Below are 20,552 nucleotides of genomic sequence, written 5' to 3'. Positions count from 1 at the left end.
CCTCATCATCACCAGGTACGAGCGCGTATATATTGGGGGCGTGTACATGAACTCAAGCATCTCGCGCGCGATCCACGACCGGTGCTCGGACGATTCCTCTGCGCTGCTGGAAAACGCTGAAAAGATACAGCAGCGTTTCCTTCGTCCTTCCGGGAAAATGTTTTCAGTGAACATTCTTTTTCTCTGAAATGCTGACTTCCCATGATAAAGCCTTCTGTAAGCAATTAATGGCTGATTTCAACTGTCCCTCTTCAAATTTTCGCGAAATCTCCCGTTCTCCCGCTTTCTCCCGCCCAGGCTCTGTGTCTCCCGCTTGTAATGATTTATCATCGTACGCCCCAAAAAATACTGGGAGCCTTAGTTCACATGGCATGCATGCATGAATAGCATCTACAGGTGTATGATATAGGCATATCTTGTGACATGAAGTTTTATTAAGCCGAAATATATGATTGAATCATTGAATTAGAGCATCGAGAACCCTATCGACCCAATTGTAAGGGACTTTCGCGCTTCGCGCTCATCAAGTTGGAGTCTCCAGTTTGCTAGGGGTTCAGTATAGGTGCTTGGGGTTGGAGTCTCTGTGTCACGGGGCAGTGCCAGATTTCTCTGACATATTATACTGGCGATATAAAAGACGCAGATCATGGATGATCATGTAGACATGAATGTTGTCTCATGTTTATCCTTGCAATAATATAATTTATGTTATTCTTATTTTCTGCTTTGCCATTCACCAACAGGTCCAGATTGCACAGTGAAATATATTCATTACTTTTTTCTTTCTCGTGATATTTGATGTTTTATAATCACACGCTTCACATTCATTCAGCCCTGGATGATTTCCAAAGAGCATAATTTTTACAAGGATCATTTTGTTGGCAGAAAAAGTTGTCATATTATATCGTTTAGTGTGCTTTCCATCAGTTGACCACCCGGTGGATACATCACCGTGCTTTCCAGGTCCAGGACTGGATCAGTAATGACCATTCTACATAGGTCCTACATTAATTGACTTATTGACTTACACTTGACTTGACTATGATCATATATATATAATTCAGTTAAAATTAAACGTTTTGTATAACGGAAATGATATGTGGGAATAAGTGTACTGACAAATAAGGGTTACTCGTATAAAATTGGAGTATGTAAAATTGCCATGCAGGAGCTGCACGTTTTAAGGGTATATAGATAAATTTTGAGCATATGTGTAAACTATACGCATGGAAGTGATACATAAGGCAGTGGCGGATCAAGGGGGGCACCACTTTTTAACTTTTGTTAAAACAAAAGAAATAAAAAGAAAAAATGTGGGTATTTGCGCCCCCCCCCCCCCCTTTACGGAATTCTTGAATCATCCGGACGCAGTCGGACGCACAAAAATACACTCACAATAACAACCCAAACTCACGCAGATCATGTAGACGTGACAGTAATACACAGAATTCTCATCATGAAATCAGTATACATGAAGCTTATAGGTCTATATGGAATATTCTATTTCAGTGTGTAAATATTTTCTTTCATACAGAACCTGAGTGATATCAATAAATATCAGACCCTCAAAAATATATCAGCTTGCTATAGGAAAATAAGCTACTATTTTTTCTTACCCATCATAGAGAGATATACGCTGTTCAACTGGTATCAGTATTGATACGTGTAGAACACATTTTTATTTAAAACCAAACACACGTAAAATATTGGATGTACCTTAAAACATATTATTTCTCAGACTATAATGTGTCCGGCACTATACGGTCATTACCCTGATACGCCTACTCTCTTAAAAAAAAAATCGAGCGAAAATGTTCACTCTTGAAGGACTGAGTGGATAACAGAAAAGACGGTGAATTTAGAGTGAAATTGGAGTGAAAATGAACATTTTCACTCAAAATTTACACTTTTCTGTTATTCACTCCTTCAAAAGTGAACATTACACTTTCACTCGATTTTTTGAGTATTGCTCATTAATGTGTGTTATGCTTAGTGTGATATAATCTCTTGTGTCGATAAAATAATAAAGAATCATCTTTTATATCTTTGTAAAGATGAAAACAAAAGTTCGATCACACGCTGTAATAACACCCATGCATTGTGCTTGAAATGTTCTGATGCATGTATTGGCAACAAGGACTGGAGGATGGTGTGCATGGTTTATACATGTTTGTCTTTAGGTGCACACTGGGTGGCCGACTTTGATAAAAAAACAACAACTATCACTAATAGATAGAGGCCATTTTGAGGTATACCTCACTGAATTTTGCTTTCAAAATTGAAGTGAATCAAATTCATCTTCTGATGTGGGCAACATACTGATAAACATTATTTCTCACCATGCCCCGCATAGGAACTGCACCTGATCTTTGATTGATTGATTGATTGATTGATTGATTGATTGATTGATTGATTGACTGAGTTTATTTCCGCAAAATAAAATATGTACATCACTTCTTATTGAAAAATGCAATCATCACAAAATACGTGAAACTGCGGCTGGATGGCCCTACTCAGCTCCGCCCTCATGGTGGAGCTGCAGTTACCGAGGGGTCCAGCAGAAAACACACTCAGTATATCTCAAATTATACACACAAACTTGTATCAACAAAACTCTACACTACACAAAATTAAAATAGCATCCACTACTACATTTCAGTTATATAAACACTATTACCATGATGGCAATAAGCCAAATCAATAAATTTAACAAATATATACATCTATGTATGCTGCAGAGAAAAGAAGAAGAAGAAGAAGAAGAAGAAGAAGAAGAAGAAGAAGAAGAAGAAAAAGTACACATACAAATACACTTAAGCTGAAAATTTGTTATTATATAAACACGATCCTCTATAACTAACAGAATGATTTGAGGCAGTATTGAGTTTTGGTTTGGGGAGAACAAGAGTACTAACAGAATGAAGATTTTTATGGCGTATTGGAAAATCTAAACATCTATACCGTGGAGAGAAGTTATTTATATGGCCTTAAATGTCATGGAGTATATACAACTGATCTTTTATACGCCGGGATTCTAATGTTTGAAGGTTCATCAAAGTATGGATTTCCTAATATTCTAAACATCGGTTTACAAGGGTTTATTCGAAGAATTACTCTCAGTGCCCTACTTTGGAATTTTTGTCGTTAATCTGTGTGTTTTGCCGGATGATCCGTAAATAATATCTGCATAATCAAATAATGGGAGAATAAAAATTGTATTATATCAATTTCAAAGTTCAAGTATTAACATAACTGTGTGGGGAAAAATTGATTATAAGATAATGGGTTTTATGTAATGGAGTGATGTGTGTGTGTTGTAATGAAGGTCAGAAGGTTAACATAACATTAAAACTTCAATCACACAATTAACAAACAAAAGGCGTGCTCAATCAATCTCCCTTTTTTTACTTTAAGATCCACCTGGTTCCCAGAAATTTCACCAGTTTGACAATATTCTTACACATTGTATCTCAATATCCCAATTCAGCTGTTGATCAATTATAACACCAAGGTATTTCACAACATCCTTCTTTTCAAACTGCGTCAGCCTTAGTATGCACGATGTCAAAATTCCACAATACATCGGTAATTACACCCTCGAATTTTGACGTTCACTCAATTTATTCATACTGAAGTTTGAACTTGAAGGCTGTTATCAGCCTGTCTTATCCTTTGTATAATCATTATAGGATTATGTGTAAGATTGATAATGCAGCACCCCCGTTTCTGTTTACTTTGTATGCCTTTGGGCTTTGGGATGTGATGGAGACGCATCGGCCGGCGAAAATCGGGATCAGAGACCTCTCCACCTCCCCGTTTTCACGAAGGAAAATACATTTTTGCTCAATTGGTGCAATGATCTTTTAACGGCTTCGCTTCAGTGAAGCCCTCCATTAAAGAAAAAAAAAATGTATTCCATTCACATGTGTGTTGGTCAGCCCTGAAGAAATTCACCGAAGCGGCACCCCGTGAGCGGCACCTTTAGCAAAAGGTAGGGCGGGAGAGTTCTTGGTGACTCGTATCGAGAGGGATGCCCGCGGAGAGATGCTCTTTTCCTCCTCGTTGGAATGCACGTGTCATATCCCCCAGCAACCCCACTGCTCACTGCATGCACACACAGCACACTCTTTCGAAATCTTGCTGCATCATCGCATCACCTCCACCATAGTACCACCACAGTACCACCCACTGGGGCGGGGGTGAACTACAGAACTCTTAAGAGTTCTGTGGGGTGAACCACAGAACGTAAGAGAACGTAAGAGTTCTGTGGGGTGAACACACATCACTACAAGCTACGAATGACTGGTTATACAACTCATGAGATGGGATATGTACAATGTACAAGTACATACATGTATGCATGTGGTGCGCGTTTACGGAGCGTGTGTACTGTACAAGGTATCTCGATCTCCGCTTCGATTGTGACCAAGGACTTTTCTAATTGTTTGCTGCGATTTTTTTTTCTGTATACCATTCATCGGCCAATTGAGTCTAAAGTGCATCATCGGTCATAACAGGGAGGTGAGAGGAAATAGAAACTCAAATTTCATGAACAGCTGCACCGCCGACCGACCGCGACCGACCGGGCGCTGTGTGGGTGGCTCTCGGCCCAGCTGAGGACTGGACGCTGGTATCGACAGCTTTGCTACTGCACTGCCTGGACTGGGGATGTATCAGTGGTATACTGTCTACTGAATGTTCCGATCTCTTTGGTCCCAACAGATAGGCGATATGATTACTAGTACATGTCAGTTTTGAGTGTCGTCGTACAGTTTTTACGTCATACATGTCTGCTGCAGATCGCTGAGTTTTGCCTGATGAACACGTCGCAAATCCTCGCGATTTTCTAAGCAATAATAATATAGACCTCTACGCAAAACCGAACTTGTCAGTGCTGAAGTGAAAGGTGCAATTCGTTCGAACCACAGTACTCAGTAGGCTAGACAGTATGTGGATTTTTGGCTATGGATCACTCACATGGAAGACGGACTTTCCTTTCACTAGGAAAGTTGTGGGATGTGTGACAGGTTATGCACGTAGGTTCTGGCAGGGAAGCATGGACCACCGTGGGGTTCCAGAAAAAGTACATATCAAAGTATATATTATCATATTCATGTTTTCATTACGGTATAGTTTAAATTGAAAAGCATATAAAGTAAATTACCATACAGAAACTCCAACCCTAAGCACCTGATCGGGAGATTCTCCCGCCTGAAACTCCTAGCAAACGGGAGACTCCAACTTGATGTGCGCAAAGCGCACATCACGAGCACGGAGTTCCTTGCGGTCTTGGGTTCTAACTAGATACTCTCTCGTGCTATCTAAGGCTTATTTTTCAACATACAATGAAATTAAGTAAGAAATCATTTCAAGCGGGAGAATGGGAGATTCTGCAAAAAAATGGGCTTTCGGCGGGAGATCTCCCGTCGAAAGCAGGAGAGTTGGAGTCTCTGACCATATGCTACTTTCATACATGTATGTGATGTACAATATTCCCTTTGTACCTAAGCTCGAGCTGTACAACTACAGTTTACATGAATGTGAATAATCAACATTAACAAAGTAACAATATGTCAGTTGCTCAATCATCAAGGGTCAGTATCGTGCTTTCTAGCCAGCACATAATTTATACATATTTGAACTGCTTCTTGTTTGCTTCATCAATTTTCGGGGAATCCAAGGCAGGGGTTTAGGAGCCAACGGCAGTAATGATCCAAAAATGTTGCTTTTTGGTCATACCGTTCCTGGTTTCAATAGCAACATGTCATTAACACATCTCAGTAACTTGGTCATGGAGCATGCTGTTAAGCAAAGACAAGCGTGGCATTGCACGGCGTTAATTCTTGTCCGGAAGTAGGTTAAATGATATGAGTTGCAGTGAATTAGTAGTATTACATCAATGGTTTTAAAAAGAAATCATAGATAGGCCCTACTGTAAAACGAGGAATGTTCGCATGCACTTTCTTGTCGCGAATTTTGCGAGCGCCAAGTTTCGCGAAATTAAAACGCACACGATAGTTCTTGTCTACACTATATGCATTTAATGCCAATTGCTGTTTGTGAAAATTTCATCCCGCAAAAAAAGGCTGTCGGCTCCAATTCGTGAAAAATTCATGCCGCGAATATAATAATATCCTGTTTTACCGTATGTTAAACCTGATAATGTTGACCAAGTGCCAAGCATTCTGTAATTGACTGTATGAATACATTTTCAACATCTTTCATATTAAAAAAAAAAAACATACAGAGCAATTAAAAATATGGGTATTACTATTATGAATATTTTATCTTCATTTGCAGCCTGGAAGAGTGGTTACTTTGGTGGAGAATCCAGAGGTAAGTTTAAACTGTGACTTTGAGAACTGTTTTTAACTGTTTTTTTTCTTCTCAGGAGCAAGTTATCCAGGAAGTAACCAAGTTCACAACTCTGCTGCTGCTTCTGATATTATAATTGCTCAGTGTTAATCATCCAAGGTCATATGCAGCCCTTTTGTTTAAAGTGTTTGCTATCAACTTCTTCTTTTTTTTTGAAAGACTTTGTACAGACATAGGGAATCTGTCGCACTGCTAGAACCAAGGTTTACATTGATATTTCGCTCAAACCAGTCAGCCATGTTCAAGGATATTTGATTTGCTTTACTATATATATATATATATATATAGTATACTGTCAACCTTGTCCAAATCAAACTCGCAAAAGTCGTCAAGAAATTGGCTAAGTGGAAGGAGAGCTAGTGTAAATACCCCAGTTGAATATAAATGTGTCAATTCTATTGTGCAGGTCGAAATTCATGTAAGTCAACGAATTTTCTGTGATACATTTAAAGATTCAACTGTGGTGAGGTTGACTGTCTAGGATTTTTTTTTTTTTTTTTTTTTTTTTGGAGGGGGGGGGACATGTTTGTTTTTGTGAATGGGGAAAGTGATGTTCACAGGAACCCAAAGTTCAGCCATGGCAACAGTTATAGAACTACTGTGCAGTGTTGACAGCTATGTACAATCACATAGGCCTCTCTATGATCCATTCCTAGCTTTCTGTTGTGTTCATGGTAAAGACTTTACTTTTTTGAATGAATTGAAAGACTCTACTTCTTTTTTTGAGAATGGGGAAAGTAATGTTCACAGGCACCAAAAGTTCAGCCATGGCAACAGTTAAAGAACTAACTGTGCAGTGTTGACTGCAATGTACAATCACATAGGCCTGTCTATGATCCATTCCTAGCATTCTGTTGTGTTCATGGTAAAGACTTTCCTTTTTTTTTTCCCTTTTTTTTTTTGCTTTTTTGATGGTCATATTGAACTTCACAATAAATTCTGTTACATTGGAATCCCCCCCCCCCCCCACAAAGAATAGGACAAAAAAATCCAGGTTATTAGTGTTCTTTATGATAATGGTGTTTTGTGTTTTGGTAGTATTGCTGATTATCTTCTGTTTTGTGTTGGGTGTTTTGTTTTTTTTACTATTTACACTTGTACATACACATAACTTGCATTGATTCATAATCCATATTTGATAGTCCACTTTGTTGAGGGAGAGATTCCATATCTGATGGTCAGTTGTGCTGAGATTCACATTTGTATGATCTTTTGTATCTCTTTACAGGAGAAAGTGTGGGGAATTGCTTACCACGTCGCAGAGAGTGACATAGCCTCTGTGAAAAAGTACCTGGACTACAGGGAGAAAAATGGGTACACCACCAAAGCACTGACCTTCTACCCCCTGCAGCTGGAGCAGCAGTCAGTCCAAGAGCCATTTCAGGTCCTGGTCTACATCGCCACCCCTGGCAACCCAGCGTTCCTGGGACCAGCCCCTCTTGAGGAGATTGCCAATCAGATAGTCAGGTCAGAAGGTCCCAGCGGCAAGAACCGGGACTATGTACTTCACCTAGCCACCACGATGAGGGAGCTTGTGCCCAATTGTCATGACCCCCATTTGTTTGAACTTGAGACCATTGTGAAGAGACTAGCTCAAGTTGGCAACATTTCAAGCACAGAAACTACAAGAACTTGAAATTTTTGTTTACATTTGTTTAAATCAGAAGTGCAGAATTGCTAAATTACGATATGTATATTAGATAATCGATGGTGCTGAGCTTAAATACGTCCATTACAGCATTTTCTTCAATTTGTAGGCCTTTCAATTATCGTCTGTAATTGACTTTGATGTCATGGGCCCTGCATACTTACGAGTACAAATACTGTATGCATGGTTGATCTAAAATATGAGTGAATGCATGAAACAGTACTCCAAAGTCTAGTTTATGAAGAAATTATGACATATTCTGCTAAACTTTGTAAACTTTGCCCAAATATGTTCATTCAGCAAGACATCACACTGATGTGGTGGAAGTTTTTCAATAAAAAAAAAAAGCAGCCGCAAACAAAAAATAATATTTCCCTTCTCTGTTGAATGAAATGGAATGTACCAAAAATATATATGTTAAGATGTACTGTTGTAAGTACAGCTGTAGTACAAGAAACTCAGCATAAGCTTCAACTTTGTCAATATAAGACTTCATAATCACCACAGGCTTAACTGTAATATGTACCTTGAACATTTACTTTGACCCTATGCAGAAATACAAATTAACCTGCTGACGACCCAAGTGTACTCGGGTAGGTGTCTATGGGAAATGCACGTTAAAGCAAAATTACATGTAGCTCATCCGCAAAGGATGAAGTGGATGTGACTGTTGCAAAGTTGACTGCAGTGTTGGATTCTTTCACCTCAGTATTGGTGTATCAAAGACAGGGTAAAAACATTTATTTCAGGTAACTGTTCATGTGAAATACTGTACATGTTCAGCTGTATGTACCATACAGTATGTCAAAACTGAATTCCTCAGTCACTCATCTGATGTAAAATGTCCAGCCCCCCATCTAAGGCTGCTTGAATGGTACATGTGTAGTGTGTCGTCAAAGTCTGCAGCATATTTTGAGGCTGTACTTACAAAGTGAGTTGCTGTTATATGCAGGTATTTTGTGGGCATTCTTGAATGAAAACAACACTGTTGCTGATAATGACATCTGTTGACAGGCAAATAACATTAAATCCATGATAAGCATATTTAATTAGAGAAAGGTATGGTAGTAAAATATGCTAATTGGGTGTTATTCTGAAGACCCTAGTAGTGATGAAAGTAATGATAAGAACTTTAGGAAATACTGTCTAAAGTAACATCCACATGCATATTTCCAATACTAAGTGTATATTTTGGAAAGATAATGGAGAAAATTGAGAGATATTGCAAAAACTAGGATGCTTACTTGACATACCTTGCCATGTTTATCGAGAGTAATTCTGTGCCAGTGGTTAATATACTTAATGAGTTGCTGTCAGTGTTTATGATGTTGAGTGCTGGTGTACCTTTAGACCTCCAAAGTATGGCATTTGTTAGTAGAACCCAATCAGTTCTATTGGCCCTTGTCTTCCTAACCGCAAGGCTCCAACAGTATTCCACCAAGTGTTTGTAAAATACGCTGCACATTAGATGTTGTTAAATTGATATCTGACATTCAGGTTGACTTGATTGCAATAGCTACACATATTTTCATTTGATTAAGTGTAATGCATGTTTGCCCCTTTTTTTATTGCTTACATGCTTTCTTTTATTGAGCATTACAGCAATGAATTTATTAGCAATAATTGATGGCACATTGCTCATTAAAGATAAGACTGTGTGTGCATTATTTAATCTAAAGAAAGTAGAAATAATTATATTAAAAAATGAAGGTATACATGTTTGACTTTGTGAGTTAAGATATAAACCATATGATATATGAATGTATTGTGTCTGCTGAAGTGAGAGAACAAATATATTGATAACTAATTTACCTTATACAATTTGCATGTAAAGTCATCTTGTATCGTGGGTGTTACAATTGAATCAGGAAGGTGGTGGGAGAAAAAATATAACACACATATTGTCAAACTCAAGTAAGATATTAAATATTATTTAGGTGATTCAGATGCAATCCTTGGTATTTCTAAAATTTTGCAATTTAAGATGACACAAATATAGAAAACAATTACACATATACATTGTACTTGTTTAAAATGTCACACAATCCACACGGTATCAGTACATAGTGTGTCAATTTTATTTCTTGTGATAGTATTCCATAGACAAGGTTTTCTCTGAAAATTCAGAATAATATCTCAAGAAAGAATTGATACTTGTTAAAATGCATACCCAGCTCACCTTATATAATTACATGTATAGTGTCATTGAAGGACACTTCTGCACTGTTTTTTTGCATGCACTAGCAGTGTCAAACAAAGGAAAATGGAACCAAAATATAAGTGAATCGAGAGATTTAGAAATATTGCTAACATATATGACAGTCTTTTGAAATGTTACAAATTTTTAGTGTTGATGCAGCCATTGCTGGATGAAAAGACTACAACATTTTGTAATGTCACATATGGAAAATGGCAAAGAAATTATAAGGGAAGTTAAACATACAGTATAATATATTCACATTTCTAGCATAATGAAAGATCACATGCCTTACCTCTTCTAGAAAAGAGGGGGAAATGCACCTGTAATATTACCCGTTCCGTAACATTTAAAGGACAATTTCACCTTCATAGGCATGTGGGTTGAGTGAATGCAGCAATATTAGTCGAACACATTATTGAGAGTTTGAGGAAAATCGGACTATCCGATCAAAAGTTATGAATTCTTGAAGTTTCAGCTCAGTCATGGCTGGGTGGAAAGACTACTCTAGCTTGTGATATCGCATGTGTATGATATAAAGAAGAATATTTAAAAAAATCAACATATTTTCACTTTTGTCGCATAACAAAAGAATACCGGACTGCTCTCTTTCAGAAGGCAGGGGAAATAATATTACCCTTATTAAACGTACATCAGCAACAAGTTGAAGAAATGTGCACTTTATTCAAAAAGTGAAGTTTTGCGAAATTCTCTTTTTATTTTCCTTATATTGTTGTACGCATGTGATATCAGACACTGTAGTAGAGCAGTGACTGCGCAGATGCTCATAACTTTGTCCGATTGTCCGATTTTCCCAAAATTTTCACTGTGTTCTACTAATTTTGTTGCATTCACTCAATCCACATACAGTGTATATATGAAGGTGAACTTGTCCTTTAATGTCAGTATGAAGTCAAAGAAACAAATGTGTACCTTTCATTAAAAATTTTGTGGAATATTCTGTATATTTTCTTCATACATTGTATCTTTTTCCATATGTGATGTCATGCGATTGCAGCACCAAAATTAAAGAATTCATAATTGCTCAATGGATTGTCCGATTTTCCCCAAACTTTCACTGATGTGTTCAACTAATATTGCTATATTCACGCAATCCACATGTGTCTTGTGGACTCTTCTTTAAATACAACAAACTCCGTGGGACATGAGAAATCATGGTCATCTTGAAATTTTGTCATACACTGCACATTGTATCAGGGTTTGAGAATATTAATGTACAAAGAAATATTGACCCTTGGGGGAAGAAAATCAAGACTCTTGTTACATTCCTTATTCAGAGAATCTCCTTGTATTTTCAGCAGATTGTAGTACTCAGTACATGTATTAATACATGTATAATGGTATATTGTACGTGTATCTGTACAAATGTGGTACTGACATTGATCACTTCTATCAAATATGGATCACTTAAATATTAACATGGAAATCTTTCATCAGACAAGGATAATAGTTATGGCAGTATTATCATCAGCAGTGTAAGTGTGTACACCTTTCATACGGAAAGTACTATGCACATGTACATTGGACTCAAAAAAATATGTTATGGACTTGCCAGTATTTAGAAATAGCCCACACAGCCATTGTAATAAATCTCAAGCAGTCTTGCTTATCTTTTATTCATAAATAGTACCAGACATCTTTAATACTGTATTACTGGACTGAAGTGAACATTTGAAAACAGTACCGGTACAGCATACAAACAGAGTTACCTTACATTTGCTAAAATTGCTGACATCTTTAACACTGTATTACTGGACTGAAGTGAACATTTGAAAACAGTACAGCATACAAGCAGGGTTACCTTACATTTACTAAAATTTCAGATATAAAGGTCATCATGAATACACCAGTATATGTACTGTAAAAGTGGGAATTTTGCAGTATGGAAATTTTAGCGCATTTTGCAAGACATGAAATGCTATTTTAGGGAAAAATTAAAGCATGCAGGTTTTTTTGCTTGTTATATGTATACATGTACATGTACAAGTGTACATTATATTTTGAGTCTGTAGAATCAAAATACACCTGTACCACAAATTTATCTCGGCTGAGGGGAAAAAATACAAGAAATTTCCACTTTTAGAACAGACACAAACCAACTGAAACTGTCTGTGCACCTGTAGTGATCAACAGTATGTACGCCCATGATTTTTTATCATGGCTACTACTAAAACACTGATCAATTCAGTGCTTACTTATGTCGATGTAGGGCAATTTGTCAATCAGTTGCAATGTCTCACTACTAGTCTACTAGATGATTAATTTTACTTACCGGAATCTATACGTTACATGAAAGTTACCAGCACCATTTATTTTAATATACATGTACCTGTTTATAGTAAATCATATAAAATTCGGCAATACAATGAGTAATTACATGTATGAGCGCCAGTGATTATCAAAGTCAATCACAACCAGTGCAAGCTTCAAGTAACAGTTTCACACACACACAGATACACATACACACAAATGAATATCAATTGCAATCACACACCGCTATGACTGCAAGGGAAATTTGTACAATCTGTCGAAACATACTACAGTCAGGCCAAAAATATCAATTCTTCTGGTTTATATGCCTCACAACACATTCATTAATAGATTGCACAATAAGAACAAAAGTACTGGCATCATAATGTATTGTCCTCTGTATATTACAAATTTGCATGTTACTGGTCAATATTTTGTTCAGAGGACAACAAGTAGGAAATATAGGTTACAATTACTTATGGCTATTCTTTTTTTAATTCAATTCAGATGTACATAAATCCATGATTGCCATACTAGTTGTCAAAATAATTGCTTTGTACTGTCTTTCAGAAAAGAAAGCAAGAGTACAGCATACTACATACTGGTAACATAGAAACTGGAAGACTTCATTTGTATTTGCTCTGAACTTTTACGAACTTATAAAAACCCTCATCTGTAAAGCATTTGAGGTATTCCATAAAATATTTTCCCTGAAATAGTTCCAGGGACATTACAAATTGCATGCAACACCAACACCATAAATAACTACAACTAGTGTTGGTACTGTGATAATCAGGCCTATCTGATAACACAGATCCCTAAATAATAATTTCACAGCAAAGTGAAAACTTTTTAGGGAGTTTTTTGGGAGAGGTTATAACTTCAGTATCTATGCTATGAATTGTGTGACCTTATGCATACACATGTATATACATGCATATAATATATATTGGCTTATTCTCATCAAAAACAAAAAAAGCCTTATGCATGAGACTTGGTAGGTCTGTTAATGTTTCATTGCATCATAGGAAAATTTCCTTTGTCCCTTGACTTTCAGTGCTAATAGGGTTAATTGAAAATCATTGATAAACGTGTTAATTGCAGGAGCCAATGACAATGTTTAAATATAGTATGGTCAGTCATGGCTGACTAGAATTTGTAGCCAAGCTAGGGATCTATGTAAAAAGGACAAACTGTTGACAAAGGCCATACTTTTGGTAGCTCATGATTTTGAAATCCATATGGAGGAGATATTGATCTCTTTGTGCAAGGTCATCGATGGCATAGAGAGTGCAGTTGTAGTGAATGAAGTCAGGTTCTCCTTGACATCAAATTGGGTAGCTGGGCGATGGAAATAATTGGTCAGGATCAGAACCTCAACTAGAGAGTGGGTGGGAGGCTCCACACCTAAGAAACCTCCAGAAATGGGCAGCTGCCGGCCCAGATGAGACTGAAAAACAGGAGGTTCAGAGAGGAACTCTTACCATCAGTTTCAAACATAGTTCATGATCTCTGCCTGAAAAATCTACAGGGCACTGCCAAGGAGCATGTGGAAGCCCTTGAAGCTTTGATTGGATCCACAGAGAATGAAGATGAGAACCTGCTCAAAATCCAAGTCATGGTAAAGCAAGACCAGGAGAAGCTGTTGGACTTTGCAATTGAATAGTACTCTCTGTTGTGCCATGAGAATAGGGGGAGCACCATATCACAAGGCTGCAACAGTCCATGCATCCATGACATGTTTGATGGATGAGCCTTTGACTTCAAGAACTACTGAAGAACTCACCTAGTTTCACTTGCCTTATTAGAATCATTCAATGGTACAAGGACGCAGCAAATAAGAATCAAAAGAGACCAGGAAAGAGGAGGAATCTCCAAGCAGTTGCCCAAGGTCACAGGGATGCAGTAAAGGGGATGAGTCTCCAAACAGTTACCCAAAACCACATAGATGCAAACATCGCAACATCCAGGGGCATTGAAGACTGCCTGGCCAAGCACAAGGCCCACATGAAGATGCAAGCTTCCACCCCAGCACCTCCCTCAATGAAGACTAAATTCTTCGAAGCAGTGTCTGGCGCTGAGGGTACACCATCCCAGATGTCAAACCCAAACTTCCGACTACAGATGTGGGGAAGATGGTCATTTCAGTAGACATTCCTCAGAGAACCTTGCTGTCGTGAACCAAAAGCTGGTGAGATGCCCACACCAGCATCAGGGAAACTCCAATGGGCACCAGAGATGGAGCTCTCTGGGGTCTGAAGGACCACCCCAAGTTCCATCCCCAAAACAGCAATAGATTTCTGCATGCTATAAGGATCAGAACCAACACTTGCTGTCGGGCGAAAGCTCGGTGGTCTAGTGGAGATGAAGCCTGTCCGGTGATCAGGAGGTCGTAGGTTCGTATCTTGCTAGAGTATGTACACCCATGATTTTTATCATGGCTACTACTAAAACTCTGATCAATTCAGTGTTATTTACGTCGATGTAGGGCAATTTGTCAATCAGTTGCAATGAAAACATCTCGACGGAAGAATTTCATGAATTTAAATAATTACGCAGTACCCGCTGCATGCTATAAGGATTAGAACCAACACTTGCTGTTGGGCAATAGCTCAGTGGTCTAGTGGAGATGGGGCCTGTCTGGTGATCAGGAGGTCGTATGTTCGAATCTTGCTCGAGTATGTACACCCATGATTTTTATCATGGCTACTACTAAAACACTGATCAATTCAGTGTTTATTTACGTCAATGTAGGGCAATTTCTCAATCAGTTGCAACACTAGGAATTGTTTTAAATGATGATGTACCTGATGGGGTCCAGGGCAATTACCCCCTGGGCAATTACCCCAGACCTTCCCCCTGACCCTAACCCAAATCCTAATCCTGAACCTAATCCTAACCCTAACCCAGACTCTAACTCTAACCTAACCCTAACCCTAATCTTTACTCTAATCTCATCACTAATCAGTATTTAGCCAGGGGGGAATTGCCCTGATATGCTGTTGGCCTGGTGGGGGAAAGTTTGCCCTACCCTTGCTTTGCAGATAATTGTGCATCTAGATGTCTCCTTACAGTGGCTTCCATGTCACCCTGATATCAGAAAGTCTCAGTGCAGAACTAGAAAAAGAAATCTTCCCACTGAGTGATCTTGTCCTATGACATGGAGGTGAATGGAAAATCCCCTATCTGGCATACATCAGGTTTGACATTGGGTGTGACTCAGAGAGTGACTCCTGGGTACCGTTTCATGAAAGTTGTCAGCGCTGACAAGTTGTCTGTTTGTGACAATTACCACAGTAACAGTTAGTGATGAGAGCATCTCAGCCAATCAAAACCAAGGATTTTGCTGAAATTGTCAGAGACTGACAACCTATCAGTGCAGACTGAATTGATGAAACACCCCCCCTGGTTTGTCAATCGTGAAGCTCCATGGCCTGGCCTCGAGATCCATTTCCACAAGTCAGTCATTACCTGGAGGAATGTCACGACCAAGACCCTGAACATCCAGACAGGGTAAACAGCCTTTGTTCAGAGGCAGAGAAATTTTTGTAAGGCACTATCAGCAGGGTGCTGCAGCAGGATGCTGTCTGAACTGCAACTGAGCCTCACATTCTGTGGGTCGTAGACATTGAGAGACAGACTCCAGCAAGGTAACAGGGAGAAAGGATCCTAAGCCAAAGAGCATGATTGTGAGGAAGTAAATTCCCACATTCCGGACACAGAGGAAGAAAAATGCAGGTCTCCCTCTCCCTCTGAAGAGTCCCATGTCAAAGGAGATAATGACGTTCATAATAAAGCATCTGATAGCGCCGACCCTTGAAGTCTCCATGTATCTGAAGTGAAAAGAACCCTGTCACCACAGGAACCTGTCCACCAGGCTCTACCTGATACACTCACCAATGATGGACAGCTATCCAGTCCTCCTGCACCCTCATACTCTAAAATACATTAGGAAACTTGAGGAGATCTTCTAGGCACTCAGTTCCACCTAAAAGGCTTAAGTTATTATGGCCCTAGGAATGAGGGGTATGTTCTCAGATTTATGGAAGAGGTTGTTGGGATGTAAGTGTGTTTAAAAATGTGCCTAGTAGAACATGTGACATGTCAATCTAATGTTTTCCATTCTACTTTATTTCTTGCATTGTAAAAAGGTTTCAAATGTATTGTGTCCCATTTGATTGTTTACCAGTGACAATGTTTTAATCTAATTCTGTTCAAGCATAGTGTTCCGAGATGAGCTACATTTATATTTTGACTGTTGCAGAAATTTGTGACAAACTTGCAGTCACTGTGACACCACATCACCTTTATGTTTGTCCATGTGATTTGGTCTTAATCCATTTACATTAGATCTGTACTTATCAATATCCTTATTCCCATAGACATTTTCTCTGAATAATCATGATAACATATGAGTTGCTTACCAAAAACTTACTTTGGTTGGACATGCTGTGGTCACTATGCAATGTCCTTCATCATCCAGTATATAACAGTAGCTGGGTTCTTTGCAGATGCAAGCAACTTGGGAGGAGGGGGCGGAGGAGGGGGAGGACCACTGGGAGAGGAGGTAAATTCTCCGTATTGAGATTTGGCCGTCTCTTGAGTTTGATTTTCACAGCAGCTGCTGGGTTTTTCGGCAGCTTGAGGACCACACGATGAAAAATTCGATGCAACTGTTGTTTTAGTACCAAAGCGTGAAGATCCATCACTGCAGCTGCTCGCACAACTCACTTGCTCTTGTAAAGAAGTGTTTGTCTCTGATGGTAAGCAGTCACAGGTTTCAAGCATCTGAAAATGAATTGATGGAGATTTTAAAATGTCGAAATGTTTTTGAAATATGTGCTATATCTAAAAAGTTAAGCACTAAAGAAAGAGAAATTCGATGCAAGGTTTAAAGTTCATACAACATTCATCATACGATATGAATTAGGAGAACATATGGTCACAATAACACATACATCTCTTGCAATCTTGAACATGTCACAAATCACAAAGTGCAGTTCTTTCCATTCAAATATCTGCTTACTTCTTCACAATTTACAATCTTCCTACAATGGTTGTTTCACACAAGCCATGCTGTGCGAGAAACACAGTACCAGGTACCCTGTTTTATACACACATAATCACTGGAACAGACTTTGCACTCACCTGTGCCCCCAGTGTGTTCACTGCTTTGCAGAATGAGTAGCCCAGGTGCTGGTAAAAGTCCTGCTTGTCTTTGGTGCACAGGTACATTTTCTTGTAGCCAGATGCAAAGGCATGTCTCTCACAGAGTTCCATCAAAAGTCTGCCAAGGCCCTGACCCCTTCGGTTCTTGTCAACTACAACTGGAGGAATGAGGACAAAGGTCACAAAACTTTTCACATTTTTGTACACATGCAAGATTCCTAACAAATTGTACCCATACACTTTATTAAAAAGTATGTTTATGTCATATACTACAAGAGCTCATATGTGTGACTCAACACTCAAAAGAAAACCATTTTCTGATATTCATTGTTATGCGAGCATTTCACATGACTCTTCAGACATAGGACATGTAAAATGTATATACACAGCAAGCAATGAAGGAAAAGGGCAAAACTAAAATCATTTTAAGTCACCAGTTGATTCCATTTAAAGTCATAAAATGAATGGAATTCCATTTCCTTCCTTTCATGATTGGTCTGGTATCTACTATCTTCTATTCTTGAAATATACTTCATTGGATTTAAACAGTTACTGGTCCATGCTATGAACACAAATTTTATCTGACTTCTCTGCACTGTAGTGTTAGATGCATTTTACCTGATTCAACAAGGACACTACTTGTATCACTTATGACCTTGGCAAGTCTGCAGTATCCAACAACTGTGTCTTCATGCTCAACAAGGACGAGGGAGTAGGGTAAAGTTGAACATGATTTGCTGACTGAAAACAATCTGGAACAAAACAATAGATACAAATTAGTAAAGTTTGCAAATGTCTTCTACAATATTAGAACCTATACTGCATTGCTACAGAAGTTAATGGCTGTAATAATGTAAAAGACTACGACATTAGAGATACTCTTTATGAAGGACAAATTGATATTTGGGTTTTAGAACACTCTAGTCAATCAGTCTCTCATGATGGGTTTATATAGATCTTTATACTCCTTTTTGCTTGTAAAAATAGACACTTACAGCTTCAGACTTCTTTCTACAAACGATGCTGGACTTCATAAGTTTGAATCATACTGACACCGGCCATGTGTAATCAAAGTGACTGTGACATTGAATGTAATACCAACTAATATTACAGTACGGGTGGTGCCAGTATTACTAAGATATGTACTATACAGAAGATGAATTCAGTGTGAAAGTTCTGATCCTCTTTTATCTGTCAATGAGGTTAAAACACACAAGTGATTCGATACACCTTGGAAAATATTTTGTGCCATTTTGAGGCAGTTTGGTCCAACAGAACTTAAGATACCTACATCGACATGAGACTCAATTGAGAGTGAGACAGTATTTACGTACGCCCATCTTCTCCAATACATCTCTTACGTCAGTTACGATCTGAAGTATAAAGTTTACTTCATTAAAGTAGCATAGGCCCTAACCCCGGGACGCTCCGTATACAGTTACACACTGTGGGAGCGTCCTGAGTCAATAGAGTGCTATATCGGTAAGCTTGAAAAACATACACAGTCTGTCACAGATTTTCGCACCTCCGTAAGTTTCGAATATCACGAGGAAAAAACGTACTTTTATAGTATACATAAGATTCTTATCTAATTAATACCCTACGTTCACCTTGTTCTTGTTCACACTGGTCCAATGATCTTGAAAAAACGTTTTTTTCACGGCCATATACGGGTCCGTAGTCCTAGCTCCCCATCCCATTCACCATTTTCGAAATCAGTATGCAGTACACTGCGCACGTAAATATTCATGTGCTGGCGGAGTCGCAATGCGTTTAGCCTTCTGACAAGGCGTGCGCGCGCGCACCCACCCAGAAAGCAACGCAATATACAGTGAGAGGGTTTGCCAACAGTATGATAAGGCCTTGCCACAAAGCTACACGACTTGACGGCCAGCGCATGCGCACAAATCTCAAATCCATTGACTGTATAAGATGTAGTTCTCCCGAGTTCCTCTCGACCGAGTCGCATTTAACTCATCAAACCGAGCAGAAAGGGACTATTGCCAGAACCAAAAGTTGAACGCAGTCAGTCTTCAACATTACATCTTCACCTGTAAGTCTTCATATTGCAGAATTTTTGCGATTTCATATTGATTTTTAGGCGCTATACTTCGCCTGTCATGATCATGTCTGCTACAATGCGCAGCCCCAACACTGCGTGTTGGGGCTGGTCGCAGTTACATAGGCCCCACTGCATGCTGCACTAGCAAACATTTCCACCTAACGTTAGCACTGCATAACAACTCAGATCTCCCATCTACTCACTGAGACTATAGATTGAGATATAAATTAAAAGTTTAGACATATTTCCCTATTGAAATTCAAATGCATGTCATGCCTGGCAATTTCACACACACATGCCTCACATGCATTCTGGAGTCACAATACACATCACTGTCATCACCACATGTCGTGAGTCTTGAACTGGCCAGTTTAGGAGAGAGAAAGAGGAGTATTTGAACATCTGATTTACTTCCAATTATTTGGTAGTGGGCAATACACAGCCCTGTGATTCTGTAAGCAACCAGATCTAAGTAAACGTGAATTCCCCTTGCTCTTTTTGAGATTTTTCGAGAGTAGTAGGGCTTCTATATGTAAAACGTAAATATACATAGATGGGACTACAGCATTGTGATGACGGTCTTCTGTAATGAGTCTTGCATAATCATGTCGACTGTCTTCGCTTCGGAGGATCGCTTACGCTTACCTTGCTGCTTTGCTTCGAGGCCATTCGTCATTCAAAAGTTGAACGCAGTCATCTGTCAGCTCTTTGTTTTCGTGTAAAGCTTTTATGGTGAAAATGTTGAAGTTTACCGCACCCATCACGACAGATTTTCAACAAATTGCTTCGAAGTAAAAGAAGTCTGCTATCTTCCCAACCTCGTCTCCATC

General features: G+C 38.8%; 2 protein-coding genes across 2 annotated transcripts; one reads left to right on the top strand and one right to left on the bottom strand.

Annotated features, from left to right (window-relative positions):
• Positions 1-4,948: 4,948 nt before the first annotated feature.
• On the top strand, positions 4,949-14,642 carry LOC139724571 (putative glutathione-specific gamma-glutamylcyclotransferase 2). Its single transcript, XM_071635703.1, has 5 exons — positions 4,949-5,083; positions 6,301-6,336; positions 7,604-7,972; positions 14,023-14,135; positions 14,462-14,642. The coding sequence occupies exons 1-5, from the start codon at positions 4,949-4,951 to the stop codon at positions 14,640-14,642; spliced, it is 834 nt and encodes a 277-aa protein (XP_071491804.1).
• Positions 14,643-16,949: 2,307 nt separating this feature from the next.
• On the bottom strand, positions 16,950-20,483 carry LOC139724570 (N-alpha-acetyltransferase 80-like). Its single transcript, XM_071635702.1, has 4 exons — positions 20,368-20,483; positions 18,279-18,412; positions 17,640-17,818; positions 16,950-17,279 (listed from the first exon to the last, which is right to left on the bottom strand). The coding sequence occupies exons 1-4, from the start codon at positions 20,481-20,483 to the stop codon at positions 16,950-16,952; spliced, it is 759 nt and encodes a 252-aa protein (XP_071491803.1).
• Between the last annotated feature and the right edge of the window lie 69 nt (positions 20,484-20,552).

The sequence above is a fragment of the Diadema antillarum genome, unplaced genomic scaffold, assembly GCF_040938485.1.
Source record: "Diadema antillarum isolate AM-2024a unplaced genomic scaffold, OU_Dant_1.0 scf00000223, whole genome shotgun sequence".
NCBI classification, from domain to species: domain Eukaryota; kingdom Metazoa; phylum Echinodermata; class Echinoidea; order Diadematoida; family Diadematidae; genus Diadema; species Diadema antillarum.
The sequence above is the reverse complement of the archived record's forward strand: the minus strand, read 5'-3'. Positions and strand labels throughout refer to the sequence as shown.

Excerpts from the sequence above, each read along its gene's own strand:
- LOC139724570 (XM_071635702.1), bottom strand. The coding sequence starts at position 20,483 with ATGGGTGCGGTAAACTTCAACATTTTCACCATAAAAGCTTTACACGAA. Across the intron at positions 18,413-20,367 it reads CCTCGAAGCAAAGCAGCAAG|ATTGTTTTCAGTCAGCAAAT; the intron begins GTAAGCGTAAGC and ends GTTTTGTTCCAG. Across the intron at positions 17,280-17,639 it reads TGAACACACTGGGGGCACAG|ATGCTTGAAACCTGTGACTG; the intron begins GTGAGTGCAAAG and ends ATTCATTTTCAG.
- LOC139724571 (XM_071635703.1), top strand. The coding sequence starts at position 4,949 with ATGTGGATTTTTGGCTATGGATCACTCACATGGAAGACGGACTTTCCT. Across the intron at positions 6,337-7,603 it reads CTTTGGTGGAGAATCCAGAG|GAGAAAGTGTGGGGAATTGC; the intron begins GTAAGTTTAAAC and ends ATCTCTTTACAG. Across the intron at positions 7,973-14,022 it reads TTGTGAAGAGACTAGCTCAA|GGCACTGCCAAGGAGCATGT; the intron begins GTTGGCAACATT and ends AAAAATCTACAG.